At 36.8% G+C, this 26,009-nt stretch overlaps 1 protein-coding gene across 13 annotated transcripts in view; it reads left to right on the forward strand.

Moving 5' to 3' along the window:
• The window catches only part of LOC143229251 (biotin--protein ligase-like), a 66,729-nt gene that overhangs the window by 27,842 nt on the left and 12,878 nt on the right, over window positions 1-26,009 (forward strand). For 12 of the 13 annotated variants that reach the window (XR_013015767.1, XM_076461334.1, XM_076461336.1 and 9 more), the window contains 4 exons: window positions 5,436-5,618; window positions 13,911-14,185; window positions 19,440-19,495; window positions 19,719-19,879. Coding sequence is in view for 12 of the 13 variants with exons in the window: in XM_076461334.1 (XP_076317449.1) it covers window positions 5,436-5,618; window positions 13,911-14,185; window positions 19,440-19,495; window positions 19,719-19,879 (675 nt within the window). In the remaining variant the exon portion in view is untranslated. The remainder of the gene's footprint in view (window positions 1-5,435; window positions 5,619-13,910; window positions 14,186-19,439; window positions 19,496-19,718; window positions 19,880-26,009) is intronic. The other variant, XM_076461341.1, reaches the window with a different exon arrangement.

Below are 26,009 nucleotides of genomic sequence, written 5' to 3' on the forward strand. Positions count from 1 at the left end.
AGTACATGGAGGGGTGGCACTGTTGGTTGATCAACACGTGCCCACCCTGTCTTTGTCACTCAACACACCCTTGGAGGCTGTGGCCATCCGTGTTTCCTTGGGTCATACCATCACTGTTTGTTCTCTGTACCTGTTCCCTGGAGAGACATATGATCAATCAGATCTTGATGCTCTCGTTGAATAATTGCCATCTCCATTTCTAATCCTAGGAGATTTTAATGGACATCATCCCCTCTTGGGAAGTGCTTTTATTGATGGGAGGGGCCGATATGTAGAGCGGATGCTCTCTGATCACAATCTTTCTCTTTTCAATACTGGTTCTTCCACTTACTTTCATGCACCTAGTCAGTCCTTTACTGCTATTGATCTCTCAGTTTGCTCCCCTTCATTATTCTCCCATTTTTCATGGAGGGTTGACAGTAATCCACTAGGCAGTGATCATTTTCCGATCCTTTTGAGAGAGACTGGCGTGGTCGATGCCACCCTACCGCGTGCCCGGTGGAAGCTGGATCAGGCAGACTGGTCCACTTTCACTGCTCTCGCAGAACTTGATCCTGCCATCGTAAATCAGCCATCAATAGACGACTGTGTAGCAGCGGTAACTGACTGTATTACACATGCAGCTGCTCAGTGTATTCCTAAAACCTTGACACGTTTTCCACGATATCCTCGTCCGTGGTGGAATCCTGCTTGCCACTTAGCACGGAAGGCTCAAAAGCGGGCCTGGGATACTTTTCGTAGATGTCCCACACTTTCAAACCGGGTTGCTTTCCAACGGGCCCGTGCACATGCTAGGTGGGTAAGACGTCAAAGCCAGAAGGAATCTTGGATTAAGTTCACAACCAGTATATCTTCTATCACCAGTTCCAAGATCATATGGGACAGGATTCGAAAGGTTAATGGGCACTACAATTCTGTCCCCCTCTCGATCTTACTCTCTGATGGTCAGGAGGTGACTGATGTTGAACATCGCTAACACTCTAGGTGAAAGCTTTTGCGGGTATCTAGCACTTCTGCTTGTTCCTCCACCTTCCTGGCCATCAAGACTCGGGCAGAGCGATCACCTCTTTCCTTTCGAACTGACTGTTCCTTTGACTATAATTGTCCCTTTACCCTAGTGGAACTAAAAATGGCCCTTCATCGGTCTGCCAGTACATCTGTTGGACCTGATGATATTCATTATGACATGCTGCACCATCTATCTCCTGCTTCTCTTGATGTCCTTCTGATTGTTTTCAACCGGATCTGGCAGGAGAATGTTTTTCCTGATGCCTGGTGCCAGGCTATTATTTTACCTTTCTCTAAGCCAGGGAAAGATCCCAAGATTTCCTCAAACTACCGTCCAATTGCTTTGACGAGCTGTCTCTGTAAGACATTAGAAAGGATGGTTAATGCTCGTCTTGTTTGGTTCCTTGAATCAAACAACCTCCTCTCGCCCACCCAGTGTGGGTTCCGTCGAAAGCACTCCACCACAGACCACCTAATTCATCTTGAAACATCTATCAGAGAAGCCTTTCTCAACCGCCAACATCTTGTATCAATATTCTTTGACATAGAGAAGGCTTACGACACAACATGGAGATATGGCATTTTGCGAGACCTCCATACATATGGGTTACGTGGCCATCTACCCATGTTTATTAAAAAATTTTTAATGGACAGGAGATTCCAAGTTCGTGTGGGTTCGACACTTTCCCGTTCTTTTGTATAGGAACTTGGAGTCCCTCAAGGCTGTGTATTGAGTGTTACACTCTTCAGTATAAAGATAAATGCCATCACTGAACAACTCCCTCTCACTATTGCGAATGGGCTGTATGTCGAAGACTTTCACATCTCATGTCAGTCGTCAAACATGAAATATATTGAGCGGCAACTACAAACCCCCCTCAATTGTGTATGGAAGTGGACTCTGGCGAACGGCTTTAATTTCTCTCTGTCCAAAACTGTATGCATGCACTTTTGCTGTCGATGGGGTATTCACCCTGATCCTGAACTTCATATCGGTAAAGTTTTGCTGCCAGTGGTCCCGGAGACCAAGTTCTTGGGGCTTATCTTTGATCGTAAACTGACCTTTATACCACACTTAAAGCAGCTTCAGGTCAAATGCACAAGAGCACTGAACATTCTCCGTGTTCTCTCTTCTACCAGTTGGGGGGCAGATCGCTGTTCAATGTTAAAGGTATATCGTGCTCTTATTAGATCGAAACTCGATTATGGATCAATGGTCTATGGCTCTGCCAGACCCTCGGCCTTAAAGATGCTGGACCCCATTCATCACCAAGGACTTCGACTCTGCACTGGGGCTTTCCGTACCTCTCCAGTTCAAAGTATATACATTGAATCTCATGAACCTTCTCTACACCTTTGCCGTTTGCAACTATCTTTACAATATACTTCGAAACTTCATTCCTTACCAAAGCATCCCACCTGGAAATGTGTTTTCCTTCCTCGGTGGGCAGTACTTTTTCAGAACAGACGATCTGTCATTGCTCCGTTTGGCCTTCGCATCCGGGCGCAATTGGATGAATTGGGTCTGTTCTTGGATAACATTGCAGATTCCACAGGTTGGCCTATCCCACCATGGCTTATTACAGCCCCCAAATGTGACCTTTCTTTCAGTCACCTAAAAAAGGCAGATACTCCAGATTGGAAGTACCGTCTTTTATTCAATGAATATCTTTCAAACAATCATTCAGTTCCCATTTATACAGATGGTTCCAAATCAGGTAATTCAGTGGGCTCTGCTATGGTTTGCTATGGGTCAGTAGTTGCGCGCAGAATCCCTTCTACAGCTTCTGTGTTCACTGCTGAACTGTATGCCATATCTCTTGCCCTGGATCATATTGCAGCTGAGCAGTACTCCAACTGCACTATTTATAGTGATTCGCTTAGTTCTATTCTCGCTGATATTCGAAACCGACTGGCCCATTTCTCATTAGCAGCTACTTCAATCCAGTTTTTCTGGATACCAGGCCATGTTGGTATTCGCGGGAACAAGCTTGCAGACATGGCAGCTAAATATGTCTGCTTCAGCACCATCACTCCTATGCCTATTCTGTACATGGACTATGGTGTTGTCTTCAAGGCTCGGCTCCGTGCCAGCTGGCGGTCCACTTGGAGTGAGCACCGTGACAACAAACTTTTTCAAATCAAACCCAAAATTGGACTTTGACCATCTAGCTTCCGTAAAGTTTGGAAGGAGGACATCATAACTCGACATCAGGACTGGAAAGGCCAACTTCAGGTGACTAACGCTTCTGTTTGAACTACTCGTTAGTCGTCCTGGCGAGTTGTTATTATACTTTTGCTGCATATCATTTCACACTTTTACTACTTAACTTTTTAGTACTGGCCATATTGACTCATAACCTGGAACCAGGACTGGAAAGACCAACTTCAGGTGACTGACGGTGGTTTTTATACTTACCTGTTAGTCTTCCTGGCGGGTTATGATGATTACCATTCTGCTACAGGTAGTTCTTTACAACTTTGTTGACTGGATGTCAACATTGGTTTTTACGCCATTTTCTGTTTTAATTGCTGTTTTTGCTTTTATCTTCAATTACTTTTACAAATTTTACTCCATTTACTTGACTTTTATCTTTTTACTGGACATTTGGCTACTCATTATTACGATTTTGCGGAGTGTCTTTTAAAACTTTTATTCTTTTACATTTTGATAATAGCCGCTATGACACATAACCTGGAACCAGGACTGGAAAGGCCAACTTCAGGTGATTGACGGTGGTTCTTGAACTTACCTGTTAGTCTTCCTGGCGGGTTATGATCATTACCTTTTTGCTAGAGTAAATACCTTACAACTTCTTATACTCTGCCTTCTATCTTAACATTGTAGACTAGGTGTCAACATTGGTTTTATACTTTTTTGTTTTACCTTCTTTTCCATTTATGTCTATTACTACATTTATTTATTTATTTTATTATTATTATTATTATTTTTTACATTTTTACCGAATGTCTGGTGCAGATAGCCTCACTGCTTTGTGCCATAAAACACTAAATCAATCAATCAATTTACTAAGCAACAAAACCTAGACCATGGTTAGCTGCGAACAACGTTTTTGAGTAATATAAATTCTCATCAATGTAGATAATGGTAGAGACTGCCCACCCAATAGAACTTTTATGACTAACTTATAAAGATGGCTTGACTTGGTTTTATATATTCATGTGTGTGTATATAACATTTTTTTCTTCCCATTTGTTATACAAATACTTGTTTGAAGCAATTTAAATGACTTTTACCTAGCTTTCACTGGGTGAACTGTGATATTAAAAAGTAAAATAAAAGGTATGTACATATTACTGAAGTTTGTTTTCCAGTTACAAAACTAACAAATATCATGTGATAATTTGAATAAAGAGCTGAATAGCCTCATAGTTTTTGATAAATGTTAAGAGTAGTGGTTGATATTTCCATAAGTTAGTATGATGAATTGACAACAAACTGAGTTAATCATACTTTATTTGAATGATTTGTGTATGTTAATAAGCTGATATGTCACTACAGATCCAAGCTACAGTAACACATATATCATCTTTAGCACTAAGAATTTGGTTCATGGAAAAATCATGACCATTAAACACTGTAATGTTTACAAAAGTAGACTTACAACTAAAAAGAATATGAAAACTCTTTACAAAGAGAAATATCCATAAAGTACAAAATTAATGGATGTGGTGCTACAGGGCATAACATTTCTAAAGGGAGAACCTTCAGTTTTCTGCATAAAAGTTATAAAACTTGCAGAGCATTTCAGACAGCAACAAGCTAACAGATTACACCAACTGGCTATAAATGAAAACCCTCTGGTACCAAAATATTTTGTGACAAAACTGGACATATATTCTGGTGCTGTTCAAAAATAATGAAGAAGGCTTCAAAGTTGTCAGATGTTCATGAGCTGAGAGTTCATAATCTTCTAGCCAAACCTCAAGATCAGTGACTTCTTGTGAAAGAAAAATGCCCAAAGAAATTGAAATCATAGAAATCCTATTTGATCACCTATCTGTCAAGTCGTCTGTAGTACCTCTTAAGTGTTTTTTTTTCTGTCTTGCTTAAACGTGTTCTTCAAAAATATCTACATATGGTGGAAGATCTGTTGAGAATTTGTCAAAATATGTAATATAAAATTGGCCTTACAGAAACTTATTACAATGAAAACTATTTTTCACAATAGAGCATGACTACTGCAATCAGACTGGACACATTTGACAATGAAAGGTAGTATAAGATGTGGAACATCATCATTATAAAGTGTGATTAACCTCAGTAATTGTTTGATTCTTCTGGAAGTAGATCATAATGAATTTTTATTTCTTCTGAGAGATGGGTCTGTTGTTTCTCTTGTATGGTTCAAGATTTCACAAAATATTAAAGGGTACTGATACATTGTAATATTAATTATATGCAGGTGCATCTAGAACTTGATGCACTGATGGTCTCTTCAGATGAACATGAGTTACAAGAATTAAAACAGAGCAACAAAGAAAGGCTGCTCATCTTCCAGGATCTTCTTTCTTCCTGTCTTGGCATGTTATGTGGAACAAGTCATCATCATAGCCTAACACCTGGCTTTGTTTTAACAGTTTCAACTGTAAGTTACCTTCATATGTTTCTTTATAAAATCCATTTTTTTTTCCTGTGTGTTTCCATATACAAAATCTTTAGCTTTCACATATGTTAATAATTTAATTATTTAATATTTATGTTCTCATAGTTAAATTATCTTTCACATTTTTAATGTGTACATAATTTTTTTTCATTTTCTTACTTAAATTCATTTAATTTTATTGGCTCCACTATTTCTGTCTTTCCAAGACAATACCTCACCTACTCACACAGAATAGCTGAATTTTTTTCACACCTACTTCTGAGATTTGCATGCCAATAACTGAAAGCTAACTCCCACCTAAAAATTGTGTTTCACCTGAACTTCACTTGTATACAATGGTATCATGATGTAACAGTAACCTTCCACCAAGAGGAGGACATCAAAATTTCCTTACACAGTAACTCCCTCTAGGCACATGTGCTCTGAATGACTTTGTTTTTTTCCCTTGGCATTGCCTAGAACAGACTTTTTTTTAATTATGAATCAATTACATTATATTTGCAATAGTTTACAAAACTTAAATTTTACTGATTTCTGTTATGACTAAAGAAAAAAAAAACATTTCCTGCTTATGTATTATGAATTCTCAAGTCATGGTAACTTCTGTTTCATTCCATGATAGCGACAATGTTCCTAACATTGGATCTGTGTCTATTGTGGTTTCTGGAGCATGTTATTTGTGAATGACATAATAGCCATCATTTTATGCTTTATGGATTTTTTTATGCATACTGGGTGTCTTCCCTTCTATTTGTCTGACATTCCTTCCTCTCAGTTGGAACATGATCCAGGTGATGATGATTTGACTTACTTTTTCCACATCCTGGGTTTACTCTAAGCACAACTTTAATTGTAGAGGAGAAAATCCTCATCTTACTAATCTCTTCCTTGACATGATTTTGCATCTATGCTCTTATCATTCTTTTCCCCCTGTCTCTATTATGAATTCTCAAATGATAATAACATCTGTTTCATCCCATGATAGCGACAATGAAACCAATGCTCCATTCTACTTTGTCTTTCACCTAACATTATGTTCCATGTCAAACAACTGCACATCCATACTATCATGCCTCTTCATTCTTGATTCTTGTTGTGGCTTACAGCTTTTCTTCAGTTCCATTCCTTGAGTCACAGTCTTTGGAATCTCTTTTATCTGGCTGAGGGTGGTGAACTCCTTAACTTCTATTTCCATTTCTATTGCTCAATTTTCATACCAATATCTCTTTCTTGACACCCTCCTGCATTACATCTTATCACTTCACCTTCTGTTTCAAGGGGTGAGGTTCTGGAGATGTTTGTTCTCATTTCTTTCTTACTATCTTCACCATGTTTGTCCATACTACTGTTTCTGCTTTATCTGTCCTAAGTTCCTCTGCTGTTGGGGTTTTATGAGGTGGAATGCTTTCCTAGCTAGTGTATGCCTCCTTCCTGCTTTGTTGGGCCCCATTTCTTCAACCAGAAGTCTCCATGGATATTCCTGACTCACTGAAGACCCTGACAGAGATGGCACAGCATCAATCCTCATTGTCCACTGTGACTTCTTTCTCAACATCAAACTTCTGTTACTAGGCTTCCTGAATCCACATCTCTCCTTCCCATCCTAGTTTCCTAGCCTTCTTCTACTTCTTCAATCAATTTTCAATGTCAGGGTCATTGCTTGTCTTATCAGTGACTAGACAGTCAGGAAGAGTTCTGTATGGACCTGTCTGTTCACTGTCCTTTGACCTCCATTTTCATTTGATAAATGAGTTATTCAACTTATCTACCCCACTTCTCTCTACTTCCTTCCCATTTTCATATCTATTCCTCCTCCCTTTTTTATTTTTTATATTAAGTGTCTTGAGGATGAGTTCAGGTCTGTTGTCCTCAAAAGGATTTTAATCCCCCACACCTGGTTATTCTTATTGACTTTATGTGGTCTCCTAAATGAATGTGAAGTGACATCTGGTTATTAACTTATATTCCACCTGGTTTCTTATAGTCCTTCAGTTCTATATGGAAAGTTTCTTCTCTCTCAGCATTTTGGATATTACGTCCACCCTGTCTCTTAGACATTTTCTTTGTTTCATCCATTGAGATCAGGTCTTCCAGAACCATGCTTTTCATTTTGGCATTACATCTGCTTTTTATCTCTAACTCCTTCACTATAGGCATCTTTTTCTACATGCTAAATTTAATTAAACTACTTTTTGTCATGGTATATGAATAAATTTGACATATTTTAATAATATATGGCAATGTTAAAAAGAAATCCTGAATATCCTCTAGTGTAAGAATTATAAAATTTTCTCTCTCTACATCCCCTCTAATTTATTTACTACCCCTCCAAGAAATACAAAAGTTATTATAAATTACTCACTATAATCTGTCATCGTAAAGCATATTCCAATATGATATCTCACCTGTTCTCGAATAGTACTGTCATCTGTTGGTGCATATTTTCAGTGCTTGCCATTAGTTTTGGCTTGCAAATTTGTCATGTTTTTTTTATACTACATGCTTTGTATTTCTTTAATATTTTTTTAAATTTTTGTGTTTGATTTGTGAGATGGTTCTGCTTTTTTGAACTTTTCTTTCTTTTTTGTATTTGTATTGCTTCATATTTGAATTGTCATTGTGCTGTACCAGTTTTAGATATTGCAACTACCACAGATGGTACTGCTGGGTCATAAAGGTGTAGAAGTCGTTTCTTATACAATATTTGAGTTGTTTGGGTATATTCATTCATTTCCTCATCAGTCAGGCCCAGTCCTTTCTCCCTATGTTTACAGAATATAGGAAATCTTATTCACAGTTTATTAATGTTATGACTGGTGTGTAGTATATTTTAATTCTTTATTTAATTAGGGATCTTTTTGTTAATGTGTTGTGGATTCTGAACAGTAGCAAGTGGTGCTGACCAAGTATGTTTTTTTCTGGAAAATCAGCATTGTGACCAGGCTCAATATCATTTATGTTGTAGTTCTTCTACTCTAGCCCTGATGAACACTTTCTGATGCCACCAGGTGTTAGTTGTGTGTCTCCATTCATTTGTCATCTGTGCTGTATAGGATTGTATTATGCATACTATTGAAATGTGTTTCTGTAGGACCACTAGTGGTTCTCTCTAGGGTCTTTTGCTTCCTAAACATGTTTGTTCCAGACCATACACTCATGGATAATCATGAGTAAAGCAGACGGGGATTGCTACCCATTTCTTATACCCTCTGACATTGAGACTCTTCCTACCATACACAGGATGTACAATTCCACATGCTGCCAGGTGTTGATTGATTTACTCCATTGATGTTGTAGCTCTGCTTTCAAAATAGGTGTTGTGGTCACTCATTGCACTGTCTGTGGAGTTTCAGTTCTCAAGGATCTCCAGTGTATTTGTTTCTAATAGGGTATGAGAGTTTCTGCCACTTACACTTTGTATCTATTGGGATGGTAGACTTTGGAGTGATAGGTGTTGCATCATACCACTCAGTTGAGAGTAGGATTGTATCATTCTGCAAGCATCTGTGGCATATAGCTCTTCCTACCATAGTCTTAACAAGTCATGATTAGAAGTATGTGTCAATGGAATAATAGCCTTCCTGCCATATATTGCAGTATTTCCCTCAGGGTGAGATGTTCCTCCAACCTGCCATCCTCTGGATTACATGTATTCTAGCAGATATCTCCCCTCCTACTGTGGACTGGATGAAAATTGTCCAATTCCACCAGGTTTTGGACTGGAGATGACATCCCACTGTGGGTTTTCCACTCTCCAACCTGCTGCTGGAGAAGGTCAAACTACCACTATGGTCTGTCATGTCTTAGCCTTTTGACATCTGGGGGTCCCATTAATAGGAAATATCTATTATGGGATTCCTTCATGTTTTTATCCCTTTTATATTTACAACACAGTCATAAAATAGCATAGAGTATACGTGGGTCAGATGTAGTGTGTTCTCCTGCTGTGATGTGATATTGTCATTTTTTGGTTTCACACTTCATGGTCTCTCTTTGTGTACTTTATAATGGAGGACTTTTTGTCAATGACCCTCTACCAGTTTGCTGTGGGATTCTAGCTATTTTGTGAAAAGAGATAAGATATCAGAAATTAACATTTTCATAAACTAAAAATGATTTCTGATTGATGCTGACTAACTTCCATGTTTTCCACCTATCCTTCCTGCTTCTGGTGATTTGTGGTGTAGGTCAGTGACCAGTCTGAAAGTCATTAACATGTGTAACTGTGGAGAAGAGAGCACTAGTTGTGATAGGAGTTGTGTTGTGCTGATAAAGGAGGTATCTTTCAAAAAATACATTTTCAGTTTAGGAAAATATTAACACTTTTACAGGTTTCACTCTTGTTTAATTACAAAGCCATCAAATAGAAAATCAGTCCCTCTTGCCATGCCTTGTTGCCACATTCCCTTATTCAGAAACTGCCAATAGTTCTCTGACATCTAATATTTTATTACTTGTAACCCATAGAGAGCCAAAGTTTTCATTTAATCAAATCTTTTTTGTACAGAAAATTGTTTATTTTTACTTTCAGTTCAAACTATTTAGCTGAATATTATTGCCATTTATCACAGTTAGAAAACCAGAAAAACTGTTAGTCATGTTACGAAACATCATCTGCTTCTTGCATGTGATTATTATGTTTTATGTGTATTATTTAATTATAGATTTTAGTACAGTAATGCCATTTGAATAAAAAAAAATATTAAGTGTAATGGACAGTTGACAGCACAAAAAAGAAAAAGATGGTCCAGATAAGTACTTTATTTTTTGTCTTTTATGTTTATTCTAGACCTATCAGAAATGTAACTAAAATTTAAAATTAGAAACATTTTAGGCTGGATAAAGTTAGATTATGTGAAATAAAGAGTAATAAGCTTTTTTCATAAGGTACATTCATGATCAGCTTGGATTCCTTATCTTATACCTGTAATCTTCTGCAAGTAGCTGCTTGTATGGACTTAGCTTATCAAGCCTTTCAAGTCTTTTCTCATGCCCACTTTATATATTGTATATGTGAGTGTATTCTTCAACTACATGTTCAGTGTATGTGTGAGCTGCATTGAACATTTATTATACATCAACATCCATGAAGTTCTCGCCACTCGTTGACCATTTTCCTATTTCTTCCGTCTTCTCATGGTTCAGTTGGTCATGATCCAATCCATTTCCATGTATTGAATGTGCTGTTTTGGGCTTATTCCTATGAGCTCCCCAGTGGCACAGCAGTATGTTCATGGAGTTATACCTTTAGAAACTGGGTTTCAATACCTGTGGCACAGCACAAATAACCTTTTGTGTAGCTTTGTTATTAATAATAAATATCAACATCTTATTTCCATGCAGTTTGTCTTGTGGCTTATCACCTGACAGGGTTTTAACAGTGGAGAAGTATTTCCACCATCATATTTTTCAATTAGTTTGCTCTCAGACAGTCATACCTTACATCAATGCCTTCAGCATTCTCAACACCACACTTTCCCTTTTCAGGTCTCAAGTTCCTCACCATTCAACCTCAGCAATCAACGATCTCAGCCAGGACTAGTCTCCCCTTTTTTTCTGCATGCTTGTTCTCATGTTTCTTTTTTCCTTCCTGTCATTGCTCTGAAATGTGACAGTCTTCATCAGATAGTGTTGGTGGTGCCACTTTGGTGCACAATCTTGATTTCTGCTGCTTAATCGACTGATTTGTAGACCCTCTCTTTGTCTGCCTCATTCCCACTTTCTCTTACTCCAACTGTGTCTCTTTCACCTAGAGGTATGTTATCCCACACATGAAGGTGAAGGATTTATTCAGTCCATGGCTGTGCTTTCTAATTTTGTTGTCTTTTTCTTATCCCATTTCTATTGTCTTTCAACTTTTTCCATCTATCAACAGAAATGGTGTGTTTTTAACATTAACTTTTTCTGCAGATCATCCTACTATGGCCCACCTTTTTGCCTTTTTTTTCACATGATTCTTCGACCATAAATTGTCAGTTTTCACTAGTGCTGGTTCTCAGGTGGCTTTATCAACTACATTTCACCTTTCCTGTTGTTGTCAGGTTTGTCTTCTTCTGTCCTCTAATCTTTCTTTCTGTACTGACCCCTTGTCTTACTCCCATGCCTAACAGGGACTTTGGTGTTCTTACACAAGCTCTGTTCAAGCAGTTGGCTTCATATTCATTGTACCTTCTTTTTCTGAAAACTGTCTTCCTCTTGCCTTTGGTCATTGTCATTTGGATGCATATGCAATTTATGCTTTCTGCACCCTTTTTCATTGTACATACTTACTCTTCTATTCTATCCGAAGGTGACGTAACCGGATGTTGCGATCTTGTGCAGGCGTGGTCGCACGAGGTCTGCCAGATCCTATACGGTCACGAGTTGATCCATGTTGTTGGTGACGATTCCATAGCCTTGTGATGGTGCTTGGGTGGACATTCACAGCTCTGGCAACATCTGATCGAGATTCGCCTGCTTCCAAGCGACCAATGGCGTTGTTGCATTGTGCTTCAGTCAGTCTTGGTGTAACTGTATTGCATGTCGGTGGCTTAACACTGAGCTATGGAAACCGAGAACCCGTCACTTTTATAGGGATTTTGCACATGTTGCACTTGCAGGACATGCAGATCTCTCAAACAAATTTATTGGACACGTATGCGTTGTGGCGAAAAATCTGATGTTTTCCTCCGTTTTCAAAGTGCACAATTTTTATTGTCATTTTGGTCTGACAATCAGTGCCTTAACACATGTAACATCACATACTCTGAGCTTGTAATGTTATTACATATATTTATCTTTAAAATAAAAAAAATATCCCTTTTGCATTTCTTGTTTTGAAGAGTATATGTTTCCTTTCTTTTCATCACCCTTTTCATACCAAGTGTCTGATGCTGTTTCCAAAGGAATGCTTATTTTCCAAAATTTGCAACAGATCAGGGGTAACAGACAACATTTAACTCATCCACCCTGGCTCTACTGCTACCTGCTGTTGATATGGGGTGTTCTGTAAGATCAGTAGAAGTATTCTCGTGGTATTCAAATTGCACAATTACCTTACTCTAACCATATCTTTTCCATGATAGTTCATGGACCAGAGAAGTGACTATCGATTTCTTTTGTTCATGTTTGTTAGCTTTTAACCCATTCATAGCAGAAGGTGGTAAACTCTGGATTTTTCCCAGTTTAAGGGGTGCTTGCTGTCACAGCAGTAAAATGTTGTTGTAGAGACCTCTTTGACATATGAAGGGAAAGTAATATATAAAGGTGGAAGTAATTGGTGATTGATCTTAGAGTTCCTTCATGATACTATGGGAGGGAGTATAATGGTAACACTGTTCATGTTGTGCAGACCACCTTTCAGACAACTAATGTGCCCTCTTACTATTCAGTGGGAAAGGCTTGTCATCCCCATTTCTATCTGTCCAGTTGAGTTGAGGTAAAACACAGACTGTACATTCTGATTATGCTCTACATTTCTTGGCTTGCAAACCACTTGGGTGCTTGGTTGGTTATGATAAAAATTCTACCCATTCCAACAATACCTCTGCAATCAGATGATATGCTTTTTTGGGCACTTTCTAAAAGTAGTTAATCTAGGTTTAATATAGAATTCTAGCTACTGTGTGTAAAAAGATGAGGTATCATCTCAGAAGATGATGTTTTGTATACCTAAGAATGTATTTTTGATAGATACTACTGCATACCTTTCCTCCTGTTTTTCCTACTTCTGGTGCATTTTTTTCATGCCCTATTGAAGAATGAGTTATTTCAATTGCAAGTGCTTAGAGGGTGTTACAGCATAAATGGATTATTTGTATTGATCTCCTGTTGGTGGAGGGCTATCATCAAATGGTGATGTCATCATGTGCTTGTGCAATTCATGTTAAACATGTGAGTTTTAGATGGAAGTAGCTAATGGCATGCAAATCTCAGAGGCAAATGTACATGGGATCAATCTATTCTGTGTTTAAAAGTAACTGTTGGAAATGCATTTTAAAATAAGGAAAATGTTATTCTGCTTTTGTTATTTACTTCATTAGAAAAGGTTAATGTAATATGTTACACTTCATTAGTTGGTGTGTGTGCTTTACTGGAAATTTGAAATTGTCCAAGTTTAATAATTTTGATTCTTGAGTGTAAATTTAAAAAAACTAAGTAAAAGTTATTGTCCAAGAATACAAGAAAAATTTAATGGTTTGAAAAAGAAAAAGTCATCAGATATGCTCAAATAATTTCATAAATATTTAGTGTTAATTTTTTAATTGCTGTAAATAAGATTTTTCCTTTTTATAGGCAATACTTGAGAGATTTCTTCTTTCCACAAAGAAGTTTTCACAAGGAAAGGTTTCTTGTAAAGATGTTACTCTACACTTTGTTGATAGGTTGCCTGAACAATTGACTCCATCATTATTAGATGATGAAATTCCTGTAGTATATAATGTTCATGATATGAAAGATTGCTTAACCTTTGACCTTCAAAAATATAAGTCACATCTACAAACTAAAGAATTAGGCCAGGTTATCCTGTATTTTGATACTGTTTCCACAACAATGGATATACTAGAAGGGTATGTTAAGTTGTTTGTTTTGGTAATTGTAAAAAAACAAAAAAAAAGATTGAAACTAATAATAAGACATCTACTTATACAAAAGTAAGACTTAGGTGCATATTTGAATTTGGTTTTTATAATCTGTCTCAAAAGGCTTTGTTTCCCTTTCCCCCAAGTCATTGAAGGGTTAGTAAAATAGTGGTCTGACTCTTTTTGTACAGGTACACTTTTCTGTGCATGTCATGAGATTTTATCAAATTACATTCAAATTTAAACTACTTTATAATAACAATATATGAATGAATGTGGCATCAAAATGTAACTAATAAATCGAATTTTAATACAGGTTTTAGGTTCTTTATTTTATATATCAATATTAAAAATAAATCCTCAATTTCCTCAAGTATGAGAATTGTGACAGTTGTTCTCCAGGTCTTTCCTTAATTCTAATTTATTTCCCACCCCTCCAAGAACTACAGAATTTAATACTAGTCACTCATTGTAATATTGTTATTACTCAGGCAATACATAATGTTTATAGCCTTCAATCTTGTTTAGTTACAAAGCCATAAACTAGAAAATCAGATCCCTCGAGTCACATCCTCTCTTTCACAAATTGTCAATAGTTCTCACTGTTGTTTTATACAATATTGTTCATAACCAATTAAAAGCCAAAGTTTTAATCTGTCAAATGATTTTTATATTGTGTTGTATTCCAATAAAGTACTTCCCTCCTCTTACAAGATAAGCTATTCCCATTTGGTGCAGGCCACTATATGTAAACATTTTTATTACACAACCACAAGCTTTCTGCACCACTATTGGAATCAAATGATTTTAATGTGTGTATTGTGTAAATCATTGTATGTCACTTCTCTACCAGTAGGAATATGGTACGCTCGCATAACACGTGACTCCCTCTACATGCCTCTACTGAACTATTACTTTTTGTTTGCTCTCAGACATCTTTCTTTTTTGTCTTGATTAGTGCTTTATATTCCTTTAATTATTGAAGTGGTTGTAATGTAATATGCTCAAAAAATTTTTACAACAGTCCAATGCACTTATTTTTATTTTGGTTGCATTTGTTTTTACTTCAAATGCTTTGACTGCAATAACATTAATTCCAAAATTAGTGTCACCACTTTGGATGGATGACATCCAACGGGTACTTTAAGACAGGCTTCATTTGCTGGCAACCCATTAGAAGATATTTCAGCCTTTATTTGCAGGGGAGAATGAATGTCACATGGATCTGCCTTTATCTCCAGAACTTGTTCCACTACCTCCTGAATATATGGAACCTGAGCAAGCTGAAAAGTACTTTGATTACCTGTTTACCTCCTGAATTTTTGTGTCTTCTCATGCCCTTCCCTGGGGTTCTGTTCAGCTTTCCATAATTATTTCTCTGGTGTGTGAAGTTCTGTCTCTTTCTCCAATATTTTATGACCCACATACTTTGTTATTGCATGACTATTCTTCTTAACCTGTTTGGCAGGTGAGTTTCCAATACCCAGCTAGTCTCGCTTACAAACTAATGTTTCCTATTCTGTCTTACCCTCATATCTCTTTTGTGGTAGCTTTACACTATCTGTCTTCTGTCTAGTGTCCTTCATAGAAATACTGAGGGATTTTCTAGGAGCATTCTTTCCCTCCTTACCTTCACATTGACTCATTTGCTGTTATTGGCTCTGGCTTTGCAAGTATCATTTATATGTTGTTGGGAATGTTTAGGTCCATTATAGCTTTCCTTGAACAAGTTTACCCATTACTTATCTTCAGGATTTGCATTTGGCTCTGTTTTTAAGACATTTCTTCATTAATAAAGTCTAGTCTTTGGAGTCTCAGGTAACATCTGCCCAACATCAGTCCACTCTTTCACATCTGATTTCCCATTTATCTCAGTCAGAACTGAATGTGGCACTGATTTCAGTTTCCTGTCCTTTGCCTTTCCAACCATCACCTGTACCTCCTTCTCTAGATGCCACAGTCATTTTTCTTAACAACCCAGAATATGCCATCAAAAGTTCTGGTGATTACCTGGGGGTTTGGGTCCAATAGCAGCTTCATTGCAGGCTTCATTCATTGGTAGCATCCTTTCACCACTGATGTTTAGATTCTTCAGGTTTTGTCACAAGGACTTGAAATTCTATTTATCTTCCCGCCTCCCTTTTTCCAGGTACCTGTTTCCTTCCCTTCTCCTCAGGGTCCTAGAACTTGCCAGTATCTTTCAGACCTCCACACCCAACTGGCTACCAAACCAGTTCCATATCCTCTTGTATATTTCTAATTCACAAGAAAGCCAAGGACTGGAGGCCCATCATCAATTTGTCCTGCTTCTATTGTTTTGATTGCTTCCCACATTTCACCATGGAATCCTACTTCACTCTTTGGTGGACACTTTCTGTGGGTCTGTGGATGCCAAAGATGGTTATTTGCATATTACCATCTCAGTACAATCTCATATCCATTGAGGGATGATGTTCCAATTTCTTGTCCTACCTTTCAGGCTAGCTTCTTCTCACTATGTTTTTTGTCAGGTGGTGAGAGAGTTTGTTCATTTTCATGTCCCAGGGCTGTGTTTCCATTTTTACATAGATGACTGGCTACTTCTGGCCTGTTCCAAACAGGAGTCAGCTAGTCATACTTGTTAGCCCCTTCTCCAAGCTTCTTGGATGGGCTGGTTGATGAAATTTGTCCTTTATTTGTCCTACCCCAGTACCTTGTTCAATTGAGTGTTTTTTCAACACTCAACTCAATCAGGCCCAACATTCTCTTCTCTGACTCCATTCCATGGAACTGTTAATTTGTCATTCCCTGTCTTCCTCACATCCTCTACCCAAAGTTCTGTTGCTCTTGGGCATGTGATTTTCTATGACATCTCTTGCCTTGCTCTGTATCCATTGTATCCTCCAATAAACACTCCTCCTTTTCTGGTAGACAATCACTGGTGATGTTAGACAAGACTTGCAAATCAGTGGGCATCTGCTTCCTCCTTCTCATCCAGACTTACATCAGATTACAGATTTATTCCTTTGAGCTGGAGTGTGTGTATCAACCACCAGAAAGCTTTGGGTCCTTGGCCTGTGGACAAACAGCCTTTTTTCATTTTAATGTTTTCAAGCTCCTGGCCATTTGTTGAGATTTCGATCACTTTCTTCCCATTGCCCAGTATTGTCTAGTGATAATCCATTCCAAAAATTCAATGGTAGTGGCTTATATCTGACACCAGGTCAAGATCCCTCTGTTTTCATATATTGGATGTCCTATATTGGACCTACATGCAACACATCGTTTGATTGCTTTCAACAAAGTGGTCCCTTCATCCTCTCATTTTATGGCCATTTTTGCATATATATTTTTCTACAAGTGGGTTTTCTCGACATCACTGAGTGTAAGTGGAAAGTTTCTACACATGGAACCTAACTTGATTTTCTGTTCCTCATCTTACCATAGATGGCCTCTCCAAGTTTGTCACTTGTCTGGGGATCTTTGTTCTCCTTGGTTTCAGGTTATCAGGCAGCCTAATCCACGTATCTTCCATCTTTCCTGTTACCAAAGAGTTTTTTCTCTTGTCCTTCCATGTTAATCTGTTCCTTCCAGATTTGTTGACCTGATATTCTGGATTGGGATGTTAATGTGGTACTCCATTCCCTTACTCCACCTCTGTTCCAACTTATTTCCTCATGTTCTTTGTTTAACCTGTCACTTAAGACCTATTTCCTTTTCCTTTTGGCCTATTAACTTTCTTGTTCTAACTTGTTCTCCATTGATATTACACATATACTTTACCAACATATCTCTCTTCTCCTTTATATGGATTGTTCCTTCCTCCCCAAAACTGTAGCAGCTCATGAGGGTAGCACCTTCTTTTGCTTTTCCCTTCCCATTGTTTCTCATCTATACTCCTGTCTGGATTGGGATAGACTTCTAAGTCCTGTGCATAGCCTTTGTTGTAATATTGCCTGCCCTGCTTCCTTCCATAGTTCCATTTTGAATCTCTTTATCTTGTGGCAACCCTCTTTGTCCAGAGATATTGCACCAGTTGGGTTCATCTTTGGTCCAGTTGGCTTATTCTGCTCTGTCCTCTTTCTTTCATGTTACTCCTCATTAAATCCAACACCTAACCCTTCATTGGTCTTTGGAGAATATTCTGCAATTAGGCATATAGTTTACTTACACGTTCATCTCCCATTATTTACATCACATCATAAATAAAATTTACCTTGGTATAAACCATGAAAATGTTCAGAATTAATCTTAATAACTTTATGGAATTTGTTGGACCATATGAACTCTGTACAGGAGTTACCAGAACTAAAAAGAAATGGGTTTTAAACTTAGTTTTTTCCTTCTTTAGTGTTTTATAGAGAATACCTCTTGTTATTAATCAAAATAGAAAAAGAAGTACTGGTGGAATAACGATCAAGGAATACTGAACTAATATAGAAGTACTGGTAGAAGACGATACTGAACTAATATAGAAGTACTGGTAGGAATAACGATGAATACTTAATATAGTACTGGTGGAATAACGATCAATACTGAACTAATATAGAAGTACTGGTAGGAATAACGACAAGGAATCAAGGAATACTGAACTAATATAGAAGTACTGGTGGAATAACGATCAAGGAATACTGAACTAATATAGAAGTACTGGTAGGAATAACGATCAAGGAATACTGAACTAATATAGAAGTACTGGTAGGAATAACGATCAAGGAATACTGAACTAATATAGAAGTACTGGTAGGAATAACGATCAAGGAATACTGAACTAATATTTTATTTAAACTAGAATGGTTAACAAAATCTATTCTTGTAACATTATTGTTCTATAATTTTTAAAAAATAACGATGAACTAAACTTGTATAAATACTTGTTGTAAATACATTTGTTTTGATTTTTTTTTATTATTGGATTGTAAGTGTTTGCATTAAAAACTATCAAACATCTTAGAGCTTACTGGTTGAAATTCAAAATCTGTTAAATTGAAAGATAAAAATATTCATCAATTTTTCAAACGTTCTATGTATTCTTCTGAGCCAACTTCTTATACCAAAATATATAATATTGTGAATATAGATTTAATAACATTCAGAAAGTCTTACGAAGTTAATAGAGATTGATATCAAGTGTTGTAATTAATGAAATCTTTAATTTTTTGTAAAGTAATGAACTTCTAAGATGTGTTACATTTTACCAAAATTTACTTGAAATAATATTTGAATAAATCATGAACTTTAACTTTTTGTCTCTTATTTCCAGGTTCACAGATGTAAGTGGGATATTAGCTATAGCAAGGTACCAAACAAAAGGAAGAGGTAGGAATGTTATTATTTACAATCTGTTATTGAAGGTGTAACTGTGGATTGTGTGTAAGGCTCTGTTATTACTATGAATATGCTAGTGCATGTGAAACTGTCTACAGTTTTAAATTGTGAAAAGTGAATAAAGGTGTTTGTAATGAAAAGAAATGCAAACTGTAGCAGAATTAAACTTATTGTGATAAAAAAAGTTTTGTTTTTATTTAATTTATTTATTCAGGTAGAAGTGGAAATCAGTGGTTGAGTCCAAATGGATGTGCAATGTTTACATTACATGTCAGCTTTTCTGTCAAGTCATTCTTAGGTCAAAGTCTTCCATTTCTTCAGCATCTAACCACTCTGGCTGTGATACAAGCAGTTTGTCATCGTTCTGGATATGAGGTGAGTTTGTTCTGTCACCATTAATATTTAAGAACTTCTGGGTAACTTATCTTCCAAATTTTGTCATAAAAGGGTTTTGTTCTCTATGAATTACATGAATTTATAGTATGAACTCTTAAGTTATGTTAGACTTCTTCCTGAGATAGAAGTTTAATTAAATTTCACCTATAACTTGCTTATTCATTGCTTCTAAGATTTAAAAAAGTCTTTTCACTAAACAATTAGGATATTTTGTGGATATACTTCATAAACCTTTTTATTGAGTGCTAGACAGTACCTAAAAGCAATTATCAAAATTTTGGACACTCTACAAAAGTCACCAGAAATTTGTCAGTTAGCCCTGAGTTTTTAATTTCCAAAAGCTAAGAATTGCAAATCTTGGCTATTGTGTTAAGTCTTTCACATGTGATGATATATTTTTCATTCTTCCTCAGTATCCACAAATTCACATTTAAATAATTTAGATCTCAATCACTTTTAGTTTCCGAGTGTGAGCATCTGACATAATATCTGTTAAAAGATGTTGTATCTGTTGATTATTTTTCTGGTACCAGTCTGCTCATTACTGATTTTTTATTATTTTTACACAAAATAAGGCATCCCTGCATTTTAATGTACACTGTTTTCAGTTGTAATATGTTTGTTAGATTTAAATATTCAAACACTGACATGTAAGTTCAGTGAAATAACATTATTGACCTTATTTTAACAAAATAAAAAACAAAGTAATATTCCTTATACTAAAACTGTTAGTAAACATTTTATATTCAAGCATTGCCATTGCTGGAATCAGTTGTGTATTTATGTGTTTTTAATATTTCTAAGTTACATAGCTGTAAATAATTTAATTGTTGAAAATAATAATAAATGTTAATAATATAAAATAACTAAATATTAGAATGAAGAAATTAGTTTATAACAACTTGTGTGGTACTAAAAAATCCATGAAATAAATAAAATTGGAATGCATGAATATCATCACAGTGTCTATTTCATGATTATAGTTAGGCAATGTGTACTTAATTAATTAGAATGATTAAAATTGTTGAGGGAGTGACAGTTTTTTCCTCTGTTCAAAAAGAGTGAACTATCAATGGTTGTTAAAGACTTCATACATAAAAGCTAAGAGGGAAAAGTTTATATTTTTTTGCAAAACTAAAAGCATTTTTAAGTTACTTTTTTATGCCTTAGTTAATATTTACTTTTGGTAATGAAGAGGAACTTTGTATTGTGTGATAACTAATAGTGTTTAAAATCAGTCTCAATGTAAATGGCAAAAAACAGTATTTAATCTTACATTTTTTAAATTATTAAGTCAGCTGTCTCCTTTTGTTATAAAGATTGTATTAGTTAGCAAGCTTATTTCATACATTATCACCCCATATATAATCTGTTGTCTCTTCTGTAGTTAAAAATCAAAAATTATGTATCAAAGTTGCTTCTGAGTTGTAATTAATTTATAGCAACAATTGAAGGTTTTATGTGAGAAGAGAGTTTATTTGTTCAAATTGTGTATTCTAATGAATTTTGAAGGATTAATGTGATACAGTATGATGATAATGGAAAACTGACTGCAATACAAAGTGACATTAATGCACATGCAGAAATTTGAAAAATTTTATGCAGCAGTAAAAGGGAAATATGCAATATTTGCTACCTCTCTCCCCATAGCTATCTCAAACTTCATTTGCCCTCTAAGTATTAGCAAATTTTTTAAAAGTGTGCCAGTCTTTTATGCCCCTATATATTTTTGTATCATTGCAGCCACATGCTGATTATGTGACCACTCTTCACCAATGTTATTGCACCCTCTATATTAGTACAAGTAATTCCCTCTACTCTTTCAGCACAATCCTCACTTTCTCACGTATGCATGTGTGTTTACATTCTTCGTGTAACTGCACAATATTTTGTTGTGCTTGACCATCAATTAATATCAAATTTCTACTTGTTTGTGTTAGAAATGTTTCCATTTCATGAATAGCACTTTGTTCATAGGAATTCAGGTTTCTTATGGTAGTTGATAATTTTCCCACCATAAGCAGACATTGGTTATAACGCTAGGCCTCAGGTTTCATGAAGTCTGTTGAAAAAATACAAACTTGTTTGTGAGGAGTTTGTGTTTTATGTTCAGATGGAAATTTTCTCCTTTCAAGATATATAGTGTTCTTTTGCCCAGGAGATGTGTGGTAAGATTATTTCTCACTTCCCATAGATGTACACATTGACATGTGTTTATGTGAGTTTGTTTGTATGGATGTAATTTCTGCATTCTAGAATTTCTGTCATTTGTATATTTTCTGGTCAATATTGTGCAAGTTAGAATCTCATACGTTTTTCACCACATAGGTTACTTCAGTTTACAATTTACATTTGTTCCTTGCATTAATTTGGTTTTATATTTTACATTTTTTATCACTATTCATATTAATTTGTTATTACAAGTTCCTCTTGTTTTATATCTTCTGTACTAGTCACATCTAATTGGGAATAAGTTTTAAGTGAACCTTTTTTTTTTTGTTAAATGGGTACCTTTTTATTCTCGTATTCATTAGGGTAAATTTTCTTTTTGTGTTCCTTGTCTTATAATTTCTTTGAGTTGACTTTTATGTTCTGTACTTAAGGGTCACTTATCTTATCAGTCCCTTTAGTGGTTTTGTACTTTAGGTGTTACTTATCATTTCAGGTCAGTTTTCTTAGTTTGTAGAGTCACTTCACATCACAATGTAGCCCTACCTCTCAGTTTGGTGGGTTTTTATGCTCCCGTGTCATGTTTGTTTCTTTGGTTCTTACAGGTATGTTTTGCCTTCCTGTTCTCAGTGCTTTGCCTTTCTTTAGCTCTGTATGTGTTGTGTGGAAACATATACTATTCTACTTCATTTGTTAGGCCTTAAGCCTCGTATCTAATGGACAATGGACTTCTGTTCTCCTTTTCCTGTGCTCAGTCAGTCACTCACTTTCACTTCCTTTTTCAAGAAGCTTCTCAGGTGGGTTTATTTTCCTGTTGGAGAAGTCTTATTACCCCCCTCTCAGTATTGTATTATTTGGAGGTTCTTTTCACTTTCTTTTTGGTTGAGACTAGCTTTATCCACTTGGCTCCAGGATATTGAGTGAGCACTCAAATTTATCTTTTCCTCTTTTCTCTATGTCTGTAAGGTTCTCTCACTTTTGGGATGTGGTCTTCTTGGAAGTACTCATTCCTTTGGGTCAGATGCTTGTGTGCATTCCCTTCATTGTATACTTCTTGACCAGTGAAACTTTCCCTCACAATCCCTTGAATCATCCCATTTTCCTTGATTCCCCTGAGTTTTGGGATTAGTAATCAGTTGAGGAGGCTGTTCTTCATATCCATATCCTGGTACCTTGGCATTTCATTAGTTTCTGTATCCTTTCCTTTAGTAGAGAATGGTTTTGGTTCTTTCTGCTATTCCAATGTCATCAGCTTTATTACCTAAAATTGGGGAACCATCTACCAATTTCTGTCTGGTAAGACTTTTGATTTCGTGTATTGGACCAATAACCTTGATGTGACTATTTTGGCAGGTAATGTTTCATGAGTTCTGATTCCGGTCTCTTATCTTGTCCCAACCAGGTACTCCACAGAGTGGTCTTTTCATTCTCACCTTTTTCTGTGGGTGTGTTTTCAACAGGGAACACTGCATATTTGTATTTCCCATATACTGGTAGGCCATACTTTCTTTTTTTAGTCTTCATTTCCTCACCCTTCAGCTGTGAAGATAAATGCTTTTCACCTATATGCATATCCTCTGATTTGACTCATCTTCTGGTTCTTTTCCCTTATCCATACCACACCTTTTTTATTCTGCTGGTTTTTCTTTACTGGCCACCCAAATATGGTTCCCTCTGCTCTGCCTCTTACTGGAGCAACACGTGTCTGTTCCTCAGTCATTCCAATCTGACATTTTTCACTCAGATGTCTCCACACTTTTTCTTTCAGAGTGACTTTTGTCTGGTCATGTGCCTCGGCTCGAGCTCCATCCTGTATCCCAACCCTCTTTTCAGACTCCTCCTCTTCCAGGTCTTTTCCCTTATCTAGACTCCTCCTCCTTGTGTTATGTTTATTGCTCTTAATTGACTAGCTCCAACATCATTCCTTCTGCTCTGGCTCTTCATGGAGCAGTAGACCTTGCCCATTTCTTTGTCCTGTTTTCTCCTTTGTCCACTGCTATTGGTCACTTGTATCCCAATGTCACCATACTTTATCTTTCTGTATATCTCTTGTCTGATTCCATGCCTCAGCTCAAGGTCTCACCTCTCGTACTGCATTTCTCATTGCTACACCTTTTGCCTTTTCTCTTTGTGTGTATACCAGAGGCATTAATATTGCTTTAGTCTATAATCTTTCTCTCAGGGCTTCTGTCTCTCCAGTATTTTTGTTCCTCACCTGTCCCACCTAGTTCGTCATTTAACTCTGTCTTTAGCTACTTTACTCTGCCATCGTTTGGAGGGGATCATTTACACCAGTAAGTGGACATCTCCCTAAACTTTCATCATTCTTTCTCTGTGCAACTTACTTGTGTCTTTTTCATGTAGACATTATCTTTCTTCCATGGCAGCACCACATGTCTGTTCATCTATGATTAGAGGAAGTTATAATTTTTTGTTTTTTTACATCATTTTTCAGGATCCAACCTGATGGCAAGTGCTTCCTTGTCAAATATGATGAATTTTGTGTATATCCTATATGTATATCCTCCTTAAATGCACACTATGGAGAAGTAGTGTTTCTGTAAGGCCACTGGACGATTTCCAGTGGTGTATCTGTATAACAGTTTTTTTTTTAAATCTATCTGTATGTAATCATAAATATATATATATATATAACCTGTGGATTGTCACTCATGTACTTCATGAGCAAAGCAGATGGGGATTTTTGCCTATCTGACTCATGATTCATACAGTTCATATCTTTCTGCTTCTCAGAATAGTGAAATGTAGACACCCATTGTAGTGTTGCCAGTGGGTTGTTCCTCTGGACCCTCAATGCATCTACCCCTTATATATCTTCTAGTGGAGAACAGGAGTTCTTGTCATTTCCTGTTACCAATCACTGGTAACATGGTGGACCATGGTGGTTTACTAATGAGTGGGTTTTGTTTGACAACACAGTCTTATAGCCATGTGTACACACACTGTGAAAAGGACTCTTGCCATTATGTTACATATTATATACACAACCTGGCATTGAATCTATTATACAAGGCACTTCTGTATGTTTTCTGCCCAGATGGACTGAACGTGACATAATCCAATGCCCCTCGGTGTGGATTTCTGTACAAGGTGAGAGGACCTCCCAGTGAAGGTTCTGTTCTTTCAGTTTACCTCCTCTGGGATCTAAACATCCTTCCACATGTTTGCCATGCATGACCATCCATGAAGGGGAGGAGACGAACCTGGTGGTTGAGGGGTCCAACCATAACACACCACTTTGGCCTTGAATTCCTGTAGATGGGCAAACTTGGGGTGGCTCACCTTGGGTCAATCAGCTTGTCCACTCGGGTCAACCAAATACCGGTGTTGGATGTTCTCAACAGGTGTTGTGGACATTGTATCTGATGCTGGTGTTTGGGTATAGTGCTCATGAAATCCTGGCATTACTATAGTGACCTTGTTTGACATTGTAGTGTGTCCTCTCATAGGGCTCCATGGTGGTGGGGTCAGTGGGCACTAAAATTTCCCTTTCTTTATTATGGATACTGTAATTAAAAATCTTAATACAATAGTGAAAAAACAGTATATAGGTAAATGACCACGTCTTGAAGATCCTAAGCAGCAAATCTCACCATCAATATTACCTGTTGCACCTCATATTCTTATATTTCATTCACTTTCAGACAAATCTTTATGGCAAATATCTCCCTTTTTCATTCAGAAAGGACTAGAGGAACTTGCTGGCTCTCCAAAGCAGTAAAGAAGCTTTGATCTGGTGATATATTGGTGGAAACATCCACATTTAAACACAGTGAACTCTTCTTGCATTCAAAGGCCATTGGGGATAAACCTATTGAGGTTACATCTCATGCCACTTTGAATTCATCATAACGAGTTATTGTTGAGAAGGATTTGAAGAAATCCCAGAGTCGGAGATTCTCGCTGGTTTCTTCACCCA

The sequence above is a fragment of the Tachypleus tridentatus genome, chromosome 10 (assembly GCF_004210375.1).
Source record: "Tachypleus tridentatus isolate NWPU-2018 chromosome 10, ASM421037v1, whole genome shotgun sequence".
NCBI classification, from domain to species: domain Eukaryota; kingdom Metazoa; phylum Arthropoda; class Merostomata; order Xiphosura; family Limulidae; genus Tachypleus; species Tachypleus tridentatus.